Genomic DNA, 12,343 nt, shown 5'->3' on the forward strand with positions numbered 1-12,343 from the left:
GTGTGAAAAGCTTGTGAAGAATTACAGAAAACGTTTGGCGTCCGTTATTACCAACAAAGGGTATATAACAAAGTATTTCGATGAACTTTTGGTATTGACCAAATACTTATTTTCCACCATGATTTGCAAATAAATTCTTTAAAAATCAAACAATGTGATTTTCTGTCCGCCCCCCCGCCCCCCCACATTCTGTCTCTCATGGTTGAGATTTACCCATATTGACAAATACAGGCCTCTCTAATATTTTCAAGTGGGAGAACTTGCACAATTAGTGGTTGACTAAATACTTATTTGCCCCACTGTACTTGGCTCCCTGTTGATTTTTTTGGTCACTTCCTTGTTAACTCATTGGCTGTCATTGACTGCACCGAACGTCCAGTCCATTTTGACGGGAAAGGGGCGAATGAACGAATGTAACTGCAGACACGAAAGTGAGACAAGTGCAATAGTGACACAAATCACAAATGTCAAAATAAAAGCATGTAATTTTGTATGTACAGTATGAATGAAAGCCTGTCTGGAAAAACAACCCCATTTGCCTCCACCTGACTTACACAATCATTTATGTAATATTGGTTCTTTATTGTGTATATGCTAGAATAATGTTATTTTGGGCATACACTTCTCAAAATGTCCGATTTTCTTAACGCAGCAAAATTTTCTTTCATTCCAGTTCTTTGCCGACGTGAAAGAGGCTGAGGACAAGCTGAAGAAGATGCAGGACACCATGAAAAGGAAGTACACGTGCGACCGTTCCGTCACCGTCACCAGGCTGGAGGACCTCCTGCAGGACGCAGCCGTATGATAATATTTTGAATAACCGCTAATTTTGGTCTCAACCTGAAAATATGTTGCCTCTTTATGGTGTCGCTGATGGTCTGCAGGATGAGAAAGAGCAGCTGAGCGAGTTTCAAACTCACCTGGAAGGTCTAAAGCGGCGAGCCAAAACTGTGGTGCAATTGAAGCCACGCAACCCGGCTACTGCTATCAAGAGCAAGCTGCCCATTCAGGCTGTTTGCGACTTCAAGCAAATGGAGGTAATCAAAGACAAGCTCTTTAAGTGTGTTGTTATTTGTCATTCTTCTCCCAAATGTTTCCCATTGTTTATAGTGTTCCGCGGAGTGTCTTAATAAGTCCCAAGTGGGTGTTTCTTTTTACTGTTGTAATATGAAAGCCATTCCACCAAAACCAGATAGTAATTAGTGAATATTATAATAAGAAAATGGCCAATAAAGATGAGACGTTAGCCTTTAGAACTTCACTAGCGACAATGTTTTATTTTTGTTTTTACGTTTTATTTCTTACTGTCATTTTGATCATTAATGAAATGGGTACCACTACGTCACATCTGTGGTATTGCATTTAGTAGCCAATATGTGTAAAGATTGTCACATCAAAACAGGCAAAAAAATCTTTTTAGTTGTTTTCTAAATATTCATGCTGGGTCTGCTTACAAAAGCTAACACAATGTTGGACATAAACCTTACAGTGAAAGTGTTTGAGGTAAGTGTTCAACCATAATTGTTGATTAAGTCTAAAAGTTGCATCTTGAGGGCGCCAGATCTCATTTTGACATTGGAATGTGCCACATATGTCCTAGTGCAGGGGTCCCCAGCCTTTTTTGCACCATGGACCGGTGTGATTTGGGTCTTTTTTTCACGGACCGGTGTTCTGTCAAATTTGCACCCTTATAAAACTTTGCTCCCAAAGCTTTTGTGGCAGTGAAAAAGCCCTCTTTTATATTTAGTTGGACTCTCAATGTTATCCAACGGTGCTAAAAAACTATATACATCATAAACATACGTGTGCAACACGAAAATAGCGTAAATTAATGCTTAACGACACGGCGAGAGAGCTGCGTGCAGTTGTTTTGTGCAGCTAACATGGCAAACGTAAGTTAATATTCCTATCTTTAAGGAAAGTTTGTAGGGTTCACTTTGGAATCGCTGCATTCGTGGCCATTTTTAACGTTACGCGCATGCCAAATTTGTCAGAACACCGGCAATGTGCGGCAGAAAAATACAGCAAATATAAAATAACATTTGTTTTTAGCCCCTTCGTGTTAAGTGCAGGGAAAATACAACTCAGCCGCTGAATCATTGGGAGGCCTGAGCTTGTTTCGGTGATGGGAGAGTGAGAGAAGCCCGCTTCACAAAGATACGATGTTGGAAATTGTAGCACGATTTTCAGTGCTCTCCTAGTGATGTCAGGATATTCCGGAATGACTTTAATCCAGAACCTCGGTAGAGTGGTTGTCTGAAATGTGCGTTTAAGGTCACTGTCATTTGTGATCTCTACAAGCTGATCCTCCTGTTGCACAGACATGCTCGAATCATTCGGTTTATTCACAAACGGGTCACGAATCCACTCCTTCGCAGTTCGTGGGTCTTTAATGATTGGGAAGTTGCGTAGATTTTGTTTTCTCCGAGGTTGTAGGCTCATCTTCTGGCTCGTCAGGTGCCATTTTCCCTGTAAAAAATCTCTCCAAAGACGTCTGTTGTTCAGTCATTCTAGTGTGGGGGCTAATTATTTCCGGGAATAAATGTGATGCGCCTGCCCGACGTCATACATTATCATCGAGGACAAGCGCACATAGATATACAAAACAAGATGGACTGCTAGCAGTCCAATCAATGGATTTCTATGACGACATTCTATCCTGTAGTATTAGTGGTCCGCGGCCCGGCGGTTGGGGACCCCTGTCCGGGTGTCTGCTTTAATAGTATGTGAAAATGTCCAAGTGTCTCCCTGCATGTCCTAGTGAGTTGTTCAGAACCCTTAGTCTGTGCCAACCTGCAATGCTACCTATCAAGCAGCAGATGGGGCTGGTAGTTCATGCTGCTTTCTATCAGATTACAGTCCATCGTGGAGATGAGTGCGCACTGCTCAACAACTCCCAACCCTACAAGTGGCGAGTGCTCAACCGTCAGGGCAGCGAAGCGACGGTGCCATCCATCTGCTTCCTGGTGCCACCCACCAACAAGGACGCTGTGAACAGTGTTGCCGGGTGAGGATGCCAGGACGTCACCATGGCAATTACAATGCCCACTGACCTTTGTTGTCCCTTATTCTCAGGCTGGATGGGAACCTGCAGAAGTTGCATACAATGTGGCAGAGCTTGTTTGTGGATCTGAGAAGCCTCCTATCTTGGCAATACCTCATGCGAGACATTCACATCATCAAGACCTGGAACATCTCCATGGTAACGCCAATAGTCCCTACAGGGGTGGTCCATGTCTGAATAGCCTCATTTGTGTCCTAAACAAAGCAAATCTTTCAATATAAAGGGCAGTGTACCAGAACACGTGATCTGGTTTGATGACTAAAAAAATTTTTTATATACTGTAATTTTTTTTTTTTTTTGGCAAAAGTACTTACTGAATGTTACATAACGTGTTTTTCATATTTTAAGAAAACAGGGATACTATAATTCACAAACTTGGCATGATCGAGAAAACTCAAATCAGTTGTGGATTCTGCACCCAAAAATGAGTTAGAAATTGCTGTCATACAGACAAAAACAATTTAAAAAATTGCTTTGCCCAGTGTTATTTTTATTCATTTTTGTTCAGAAAGCAATACAGTACAATGAAATGTGACTAAAGTGAACCCTTGGACCAAATTTACAGTTGGTGACTCCTAGCTGTGTCTCTTATTGGTGGTGAGTTCAACATACATTGGTACCTCTACTTATGTAATTAAGGAACAAGTAGTACAGATGCGTTTCCCATGTAAATGCCCTAATCCATTTCAAACCCCCCCAAAATTCAGACATAAATCAGCATAAAAACGCATCTAAACATGTAACAAATACATGTTACAATTAGATTATTGCACAATAAACATAAAATTGAGTTGTGTATAATGTAAAAAACAAAGAATAGAGTATATACTAAAAGTTAATACATGCACGTAAAGCTGTCGGAACATCTCATGGCCCGAGGGGCGAATATAGAGGATGTTGGGATACACACCTACACATACAGTAGAGGTCCCTCTCAGCCATCTGGATGCCAGAAAGATGCTTGGCAATAGCCAATGGCAGAGCAGCTCTAAGTATGCTACGTTCAGTAAACTCTAAAAGTTGCGAGTAGCAGCCCATACTGTATTTTTGCCTTTCGTATCCTGAAATTTCTTTCGTAACAAGAGACAATATTTTCCCGTTGAGGCGTGTTGTAACCTGAAAGTTCCCTCTGTATTGATGTTCATAAGTAGAGGCACCACTGTACAGGTAGTCCCGGTTCTCTCATATGTCGGAATTAACCCTTTAAGCACCCCTAAATACCCTCTAAATCTCAAAACAACTATCCAAAACCATGTATTATACGTCATTGTACGGTCCTCACCAAGATGTTGGCGCTAAGTCCCAACTACACAGCGACCTAAGCTCCAAATTAACGATGTCAGACTTAAGTGTGGTTTGCTGACTTTATTCAGCTGCTCATGATATCAACACTTACAGAATTAACTAAAATAAAAAATGAAATTAAATCAGCTGCATCTTCAATAGCAGCAATTCAGATTTGTGGTTATAATTAGCTGCTAGTACAGCAATAACAATCCATACAAATGATTAGCATCTATCAACTACCGTCCGCACATCATCATAAACAATCACATAAACTCGCCCCAAGCATTCGACCACAATTTAAAACACACAATAAACAGTATAAAAGGTATTATATACAGGTGTCGCCTCAGTGGATGCTTCACAAGCAACAATTGTGCGCACAGGCTTGCAGCTGCTTACCCCTCTCTCTCTCACTCGGTTGCGCGACTTCTTCGTGGGAGCAAATGCCCACTATCTCATGTGCGCGCGTGCGCTCAAAAACGTTCTTCTTCGTGTGAATATGCGCTTTTACTCGCACACAGAGGTGGGTAGTAACGCATTAATGTACTCCATTACATTCACTTGAGTAACTTTTCGAGAAAAATGTACTTCTAAGAGTAGTTTTAGTAAGCCATACTTTTAACTTTTACTTGAGTAGACTTGTGAAGAAAAAAACGTTACGCTAGCTACACGAGTCTTCTAGATATTAGATTTTTTTTGCTAGCGATGCAATTGCCAAGAGTAGCGCTACTAATTTCACCAATGAGACGTCGCAACAATAATCACATGACTCCATTACACCAATCAGACGCAAGCGCACCGTTCTATGATCACGCCAGCCTGTTTAATCACACGTCTTTAAAGCACCGTAACAGGTGAAGTATTTGACAGAGTGCTGCCCTCAACATGAATCAGAAGTGCAGATTTAAAACTTTCTCCCAGTTTTTATTTGGCAATGATTGACCATGGAAAACCGGAGATATGTTCCTTTTAATTACATAATAGTAACTACGAAGGAACTACAGTATTCACTAGAGCTGGGAATCTTTGGGCACCTAACGATTCGATTACGATTACGAGGCTCCGATTCGATTATAAAACGATTATTGATGCACCCCCCCCCCCTTTTTTTTTTTTTTTTTTTTTTTTTTTTTTTTTTAATAAAGTTTTGTACATTTGTTCCAAAATTGTTCAAAAATACTCTCAGGCTAAACCAAACTACTATTTCAGTATCAAGTTAACATATAGCAGTAAACAAATATACAAAAATAACATTAAATAAAAAAAACTCCAGTCCCCATTCTGTATCAGCAGCTTTAAACTACATTCAATTAATTTAATGTTGTGAATCAACCGTTAAAGTTGTTAAAATTGCTCCCGTTATTCCATAATTTCCCTTTTGTCTACTTTTGACATGTGAAAGTTTTTAAACTATTTTAAAGATGGATTCAAGTCAATATTTTACCGATTTAGGAGTATTTTAGATAAAAAGTTAATTAGGTTTGCTTGGAAGGTTCGCTACAACAGCATTGCAGGGAAGTTTACTGCTTTAAGATGGCGGCCGTTTACTAACGCCCGCATCTAGCTTTTTGCAGATGTGCTGCTACCGCTACCGAGTCTATAATCCATCTAGTCCTATATAAATGATATCTACCGTAACATAATGTAGCTAAGCTGTACTTGTAGCAGCTTTTCGGCAGCAGGCAGGTATGTTGTTGTGTTTTTTTATCTCGTGGCATGAGTTGAGCTAGAGCCGTGAGTTGAGCGTTGACATTACCCGAGGGGCCGGTTAATGAGAAGCATAATGTTTAGCTACTCCCGCTCCATTCCGTCCCGAAGCCCGCGCGGCGCGCTGAGTGTGTCGTACTTCCGCTTTACTTGGCATATTTCAATAATCGGAATTTGGATGTTTGTGTATCGTTCTCGAATCTTCCACGGCCGAATCGCGAATAATCTAAGAATCGGAAATTTTGCACACCTCTAGTATTCACTATTCAAACTAGGAACTATTTTCTCCACTAGAGGGCAGGGCACTCATGCTCTTTGGATGAATAATGCTTCTGTACTGTTTTTTTTTGGCTTAATGTGGTTATGTAATGGGTTAGTGTGCTGTATCATAAGAATAGTTCATATAGATAAGATAAGGAAAAAACATTTGTTTTAAAAAAAAAAAATCCAACAAAAACAGTTACTCAAATTGTTCCTCATTACTTGAGTATTTTTTTTCACTGGATACTTTACTTGTATTTGAGTACATGTTTTGGATGACTACTGTTACTTAATATTAAGTAATATTATAGTAATATTATTTTGAAATAACGGTACTCTTGAGTAAAATTTTTGGCTACTCTACCCACCTCTGCTCGAACGCCATTAATACTACGTGCTCTACATTTCCTGCGCCAAGATAAAGGCATGCATCACAAAAAAAAGTAAATATTATTAGTAGGGCTGTCAAACGATTAAAATTTTTAATCGAGTTAATTACAGCTTAAAAATAATTAATCGCAATTAATCGCAATTCAAACCATCTATATAATATACCATATTTTTCTGTAAATTATTGTTGGAATGGAAAGATATGACGCAAGATGGATATATATATTCAACATGCGGTACATAAGGACTGTATTTGTTTATTATATCAATAAATCAACAAGATGGCATTAACATTATTAACATTCTGTTAAAGTGATCCATGGATAGAAAGACTTGTAGTTCTTTATGAAAAATGTTAGTACAAGTTATAGAAATGTTGTATTAAAACCCCTCTTAATGTTTTCGTTTTAATAAAATTTGTAACATTTTCAATCAAAAAATAAACTTGTAGCCCGCCATTGTTGATGGCAATAATTACTTACGCTATAAAATCAGTCGCACCCAAGCGCCAGCAGAGGGCAGCAAAACTCCGCAAAACACAATTAACAAGTTGGCCTTTCACTCCTCTGTCATTTAAATCTGTCTGAGCTGGGCCAAGTGCGTTAATTGCGTCAATTTTTTAAACGGGATTAATTTAAAAAATTAATTACCGCTCGTTAACACGATAATTTTGACAGCCCTAATTATTAGTAGAAAAAAAGTCAAAATCATGTAAGTCTAGTACATCGTAACTCGGGGACTACTCGTATTTCCAAATGCAGTACCATGGTTGATTCTCACACAGCTTCTTTTTTCCAGTTCAAGACCCTGACAGTGGAGGAGTACCGTCTGGCCCTGAGGAACCTGGAGCAGCACTATCAGGACTTCCTGAGGGACAGCCAGGATTCGCAGGCTTTTGGGGCCGAAGACCGCATGCAGGTGGAGTCCAATTACAACAAGGCCAATCAACACTATAATACTCTGGTCAGCACCGCAGAACAAGGTGAGTTTGTCTTTTGTGTTACCACACCACGTGGCTGCTTTTGGTTAGCAAAGCATCTGGAATTCATTTTTTTGTTTAAGACCATAAACGCATCAATCGGTCAAACACATTGGTTCACGATTGATGAATAAGTTGACTGTTGGCTTCAAATTTCAGGCTACGTGCCACCCAAGACGGGTAAGGTGCTTGACTACATCCCAGTGTCGCTCCTAATGTGCCAGTGGAAGATAGTGTGTTGTTTTGTGTCCCTGTATGTTTTACTGTCTGGTCAAATTGTGTCCGTCTGTACTTTCAGAGTGTGTGTTGTGGCTCGTGATTGCCAAGGCAGGATTGTCTGTTGTCGTGCTGCCAAATTCCATCCGCTAATTAACCTCACCAATCATCATCATCTTCACTGAATTTTTCTTCTAATCGCACTCGTCATGGCTTTGAATGTCAATGGCCCTCCGCACGGAGGACCGTCTAATCACGCATGAAGTCAATTGATCACTCTGAATCTCTCACATGATTTAACGTGAATCAAGGGCATGTTTAATCCTGTTACAGCTATTTACCATATTTTTTTGGACTATTGAGTCGCACTCGCCAAAAGACACACAAATAAAAAAATCATGTACACCTGTAAGTCGCATTTAATGTTGTTTTTGGCAGCTCTTTCAATTTTCGTTTTAGTTTTTTGGACAATAACATTATTAGTCTTAGTCATGGTTTAGTCATCTGAAAATATGTCTTCGTCTAGTTTTTGTTGGGGAAAACGTAAGACTAATTTAGTCTCGTTTTTAGTCAGCATTACTAAAAATGTTGTCGTCTGCAAAATTTAAAGAATTGACTCCAAAAATAAATAATGGTTTCCAACTATTTCGAATGAACATTGACAGACGATCACATATTGTAGCGTCAATGAGGACAACGCCAATTTGGTGTAAATACACACTCGACAGGAAAACAGTACGTTATTTTCAAGTAATTATACCCACCTGGACGCCACAAAGTGTATGTTAAAGAAGTTGTCAGAGAGTTTAAGAGGACGCTTGCCATTAGCATTAGCCTAATGCTAACACGAATGCTATGCTAACGCTACAAGTTACATTTAGCGTGTGACAATCACTCAGCACAGACTTAGCTAAAGCAACATTGCATATTCTCTCTGGCAAAGAAATGTAAGCAAGTCTTACCATGTATGCAAGCCTGGAGACTGGAGAGCAGTAGCACGTCATATGAGTGACACAACCAGACACTGAATACGGTGCAAGCTACCTACTGATAAAATGTCACACATTTTGAACATTGACGGAAACTATCGAGCATTTTCTTCACATTGTCGTCTCATCAGACAAAAACTAGCATTAGTCTTGTTATGTTTCAGTCTGTCAAAACACGTTTTTAGCTCACTATCGTCTCGTCATTGTCACGAAAAACTTTGTTTATTGCAGTGTTGTTTTCATCAACGATAACTGTCACGTTCAAATACGAATCCATAGGTAGACATTTATAATATTACCCAAAATAAGGAGAGAAGGCACTCAATTTAGTTGAAAAGCTTGCAAGGAGAAGGAGGAAAGCTATACAATGGACTACAAAATACAGCTTCCGCAATCGTTCTAACTAGCACCTCCTTCACCTGGCTTTTTATTTGGGATGGCCGTAGCAACAGACGGGTGTCTTGCCCTAAAAGGGAAAGGGGGAGCAAGCTGGCGACACCCCTTGTCTTTGTATGGCTATGTGTGTGCATGTAGGTGGAATTATATACATGTGTGTCAGCACATTTCAGCAAAGCAAAAATGCCTCTTCTGCTTGTCCTTGAACAGGCAAGAGGCCTCCTCGAGGCTTCTTCAAGACAAAACATTAACAAATGAGCAAAAGCATTTCTTCATTGCGAGCAGCTATTGATTAGAGCAATTATATAACAAACATCTCAATAACTATCACATCAAATACATTTCATGAAGCAATAGCATTTGGCAAGTAATAAATTGCAACAATATGATTTCTTAAATGTCCCAGACAGTTTAGATCTCAATGCCTGTGGCTTGTCCTTGAGGTTCACCTGTGGAACCTGGGCCGGCCACTTTAAACCGGTTAGAATGAAAAGGCAGTTTTATCAAGAACTAAACATGTCTATAGTTATCAATCACAAAAATGTCTCTTACGGCAATCAATCATGGAACATCCTATTATGGCAATCAATACTTTATTATGAGCATTTATTGGTAAAAGCAAATATTTAATAACCATTTCATAATTATCAATCACGATAACAAAAACATTTCGTCAACAAACAATATTTTCGTGATGATGATGTCACGATGACGGATGGAGATGAGATGGATCCCAGTTGTCGTCTGACGACACGAGAACGAGATGAAAATTCACCAGTTTCCGTCATGAATTCACAATGTGTGATATTTTCTTATTTTATGTGTAGTTAGCACGCATTTAGCTGTGTTTGGTCATGTCACTCATGTGAGGTGCTCTGATCATAACACACTAAACCAGACATGTCCAAAGTCCGGCCCGGGAGCCAAATGCGGCCCGTGGTCAAATTTCATCCGACCCCCAGCCTCTGTCATAAAATCAATAACGTCTGGCCCGCCCACAAACTTAATAAATTGGTCAGCAGTACTGCTACCAGCATATGAAGTATCTTACACACTAAATGCTGCTCCTCATTTACCCACGAAAAGGCAGCGGCACTCTAAGCAACATTCCCCCGTGTGACCCTTTACTCCCAATTGTTTAAAATGGCGACAATCAACAAAAAAAGAAAGTTGACTGCGACGGCTGGAGCTTCAAAGATAGGTGGAAATTGGACTATTTCTTCACTAAAATACGCAACAACTGTCTGACTCACTTGCAAAGAGACAGTCGCTGTTTTTAAAGAGTTAAATGTGAGGCGATATTACTGAACAAGACACACTGGCATGTAAGACAAGATTACAGGGAAGATACGTAGCGACTAGCAAGAAATTGAAGCAAGTTGAAGCTAGTTTAATTTCACAGCAGCAGTATTTCGCAAGAGCCTGAGAGTCGAAAGAGAACGCCACAAAGGCTAGTTGTGAGATTGTGGAAATGTATTAATTTAAAAAAACAATAAAGCATATGTGACACACAGAATGGCTTGCTAAAATTTGCTTAAATATATTGTTCTACATAAAGGATGTCAGCCAAGGTCGGCCCCCCACATTTTTACCACACCAAATTTGGCCCTCTTTGCAAAAAGTTTGGACACCCCTGCACTAAACTAACTTGTAGCGTTAGCACAGCGTTCATGCTAGAATTAGCGTTCGCGTTAGCATTTAGCGCGGCGACTCGGTGTCTTCTTAAACTCATGGAACTCTTGGAAAACATTTTACATACAGTTCCAGATGAGTTTAATTGTTAATAATGTGCTGTTTTCCTGCTGAGTGTGTATTATCATAATGAAAATGGTGATGTCCTTGTAGACTCTACACTTATGTGATCGCCTGTCATGTTCATTCAAAATTGTGGGAAACTTTTTATTTTAGGGCTGTCAAACGAGTTAATTACAGCTTAAAAAGTAATTAATCGTAATTAATCGCAATTAATCGCACTTCAAACCATTTATAAAATATGCCATATTTTTCTGTAAATTATTGTTGGAATGGAAAGATAAGACACAAGATGGATATATACATTCAACATACGGTACATAAGGACTGTATTTGTTTATTGTAACAATAAATCAACAAGATGGCATTAACATTATTAACATTCTGTGAAAGCGATCTATGGATAGAAAGACTTGTAGTTCTTAAAAGAAAAATGTTAGTACAAGTTATAGAAATTTTATATTAAAACCCCTCTTAATGTTTTCGTTTTAATAAAATATGTAAAATTTTCAATCAAAAAATAAACTAGTAGCCCGCCATTGTTGATGTCAATAATTACTTACACAACGCTCATGGGTGCTGAAGCCTATAAAATCAGTCGCACCCAAGCGCCAGCAGAGGCCGGCAAAACTCCATAAAACACAACAAGTGAGCGTTTCACTCTACTGTCATTTAAATCTGTCTGAGCGGGGCATCTGCGTTAATTGCGTCAAATATTTTAACGTGATTAATTTAAAAAATTAATTAACGCCTCTTAACGCGATAATTTTGACAGCCCTATTTTATTTATTTATATATTCATGGACTAAAACTTTTGAAGTTTATAGACGAAAAAGTTTTGAGAATTGCCGACTAAAACTAGATGAAGACGAAGACATTTTGAAATTACTAAAATATGACTAAGTCATAAGTGTTTTCGTCCAAAAGACAGACAAAAATTAAAAGTGCTGCCAAAAACAACTGGTTTGTTAATAAAATATTTGCGTTATAGTCATCCTTGATGAAAACAGCACTTTGCATTGGAGTATAAGTCACTTTATTTTATTTAAGTAATAACAAGAAAAAGGAAAACAACATGTAGCATGTTAACTTATTCACTGCTTTAGTGCCATTGAAGGCACTTGACGTCCAATCCATTTTAACTGGGAGAGTTAAAAATCTTTCGACCCATTGAGTTAAGTCAAATAACTAGTGTATACAACAAAACATTACAGTACTTCTTTAGCAAACTCTCAATCTTGCAAAAAAGTGCGACTAATAGTCTGGAAAATATAGTATCTTCCATCCAAAGTCATCATGGAT

At 38.9% G+C, this 12,343-nt stretch overlaps 1 protein-coding gene across 12 annotated transcripts in view; it reads left to right on the forward strand.

The window, feature by feature from the left end:
- The window catches only part of pleca (plectin a), a 267,011-nt gene that overhangs the window by 236,317 nt on the left and 18,351 nt on the right, over positions 1-12,343 (forward strand). For 10 of the 12 annotated variants that reach the window (XM_057827668.1, XM_057827670.1, XM_057827676.1 and 7 more), the window contains 6 exons: positions 674-799; positions 885-1,037; positions 2,853-3,007; positions 3,076-3,202; positions 7,508-7,691; positions 7,848-7,868. In XM_057827668.1, the coding sequence (XP_057683651.1) occupies positions 674-799; positions 885-1,037; positions 2,853-3,007; positions 3,076-3,202; positions 7,508-7,691; positions 7,848-7,868 (766 nt within the window). The remainder of the gene's footprint in view (positions 1-673; positions 800-884; positions 1,038-2,852; positions 3,008-3,075; positions 3,203-7,507; positions 7,692-7,847; positions 7,869-12,343) is intronic. The other 2 variants (XM_057827669.1, XM_057827674.1) reach the window with 1 other exon arrangement.

This window comes from Corythoichthys intestinalis, chromosome 22 (assembly GCF_030265065.1).
Source record: "Corythoichthys intestinalis isolate RoL2023-P3 chromosome 22, ASM3026506v1, whole genome shotgun sequence".
Classification (NCBI taxonomy): Eukaryota; Metazoa; Chordata; class Actinopteri; order Syngnathiformes; family Syngnathidae; genus Corythoichthys; species Corythoichthys intestinalis.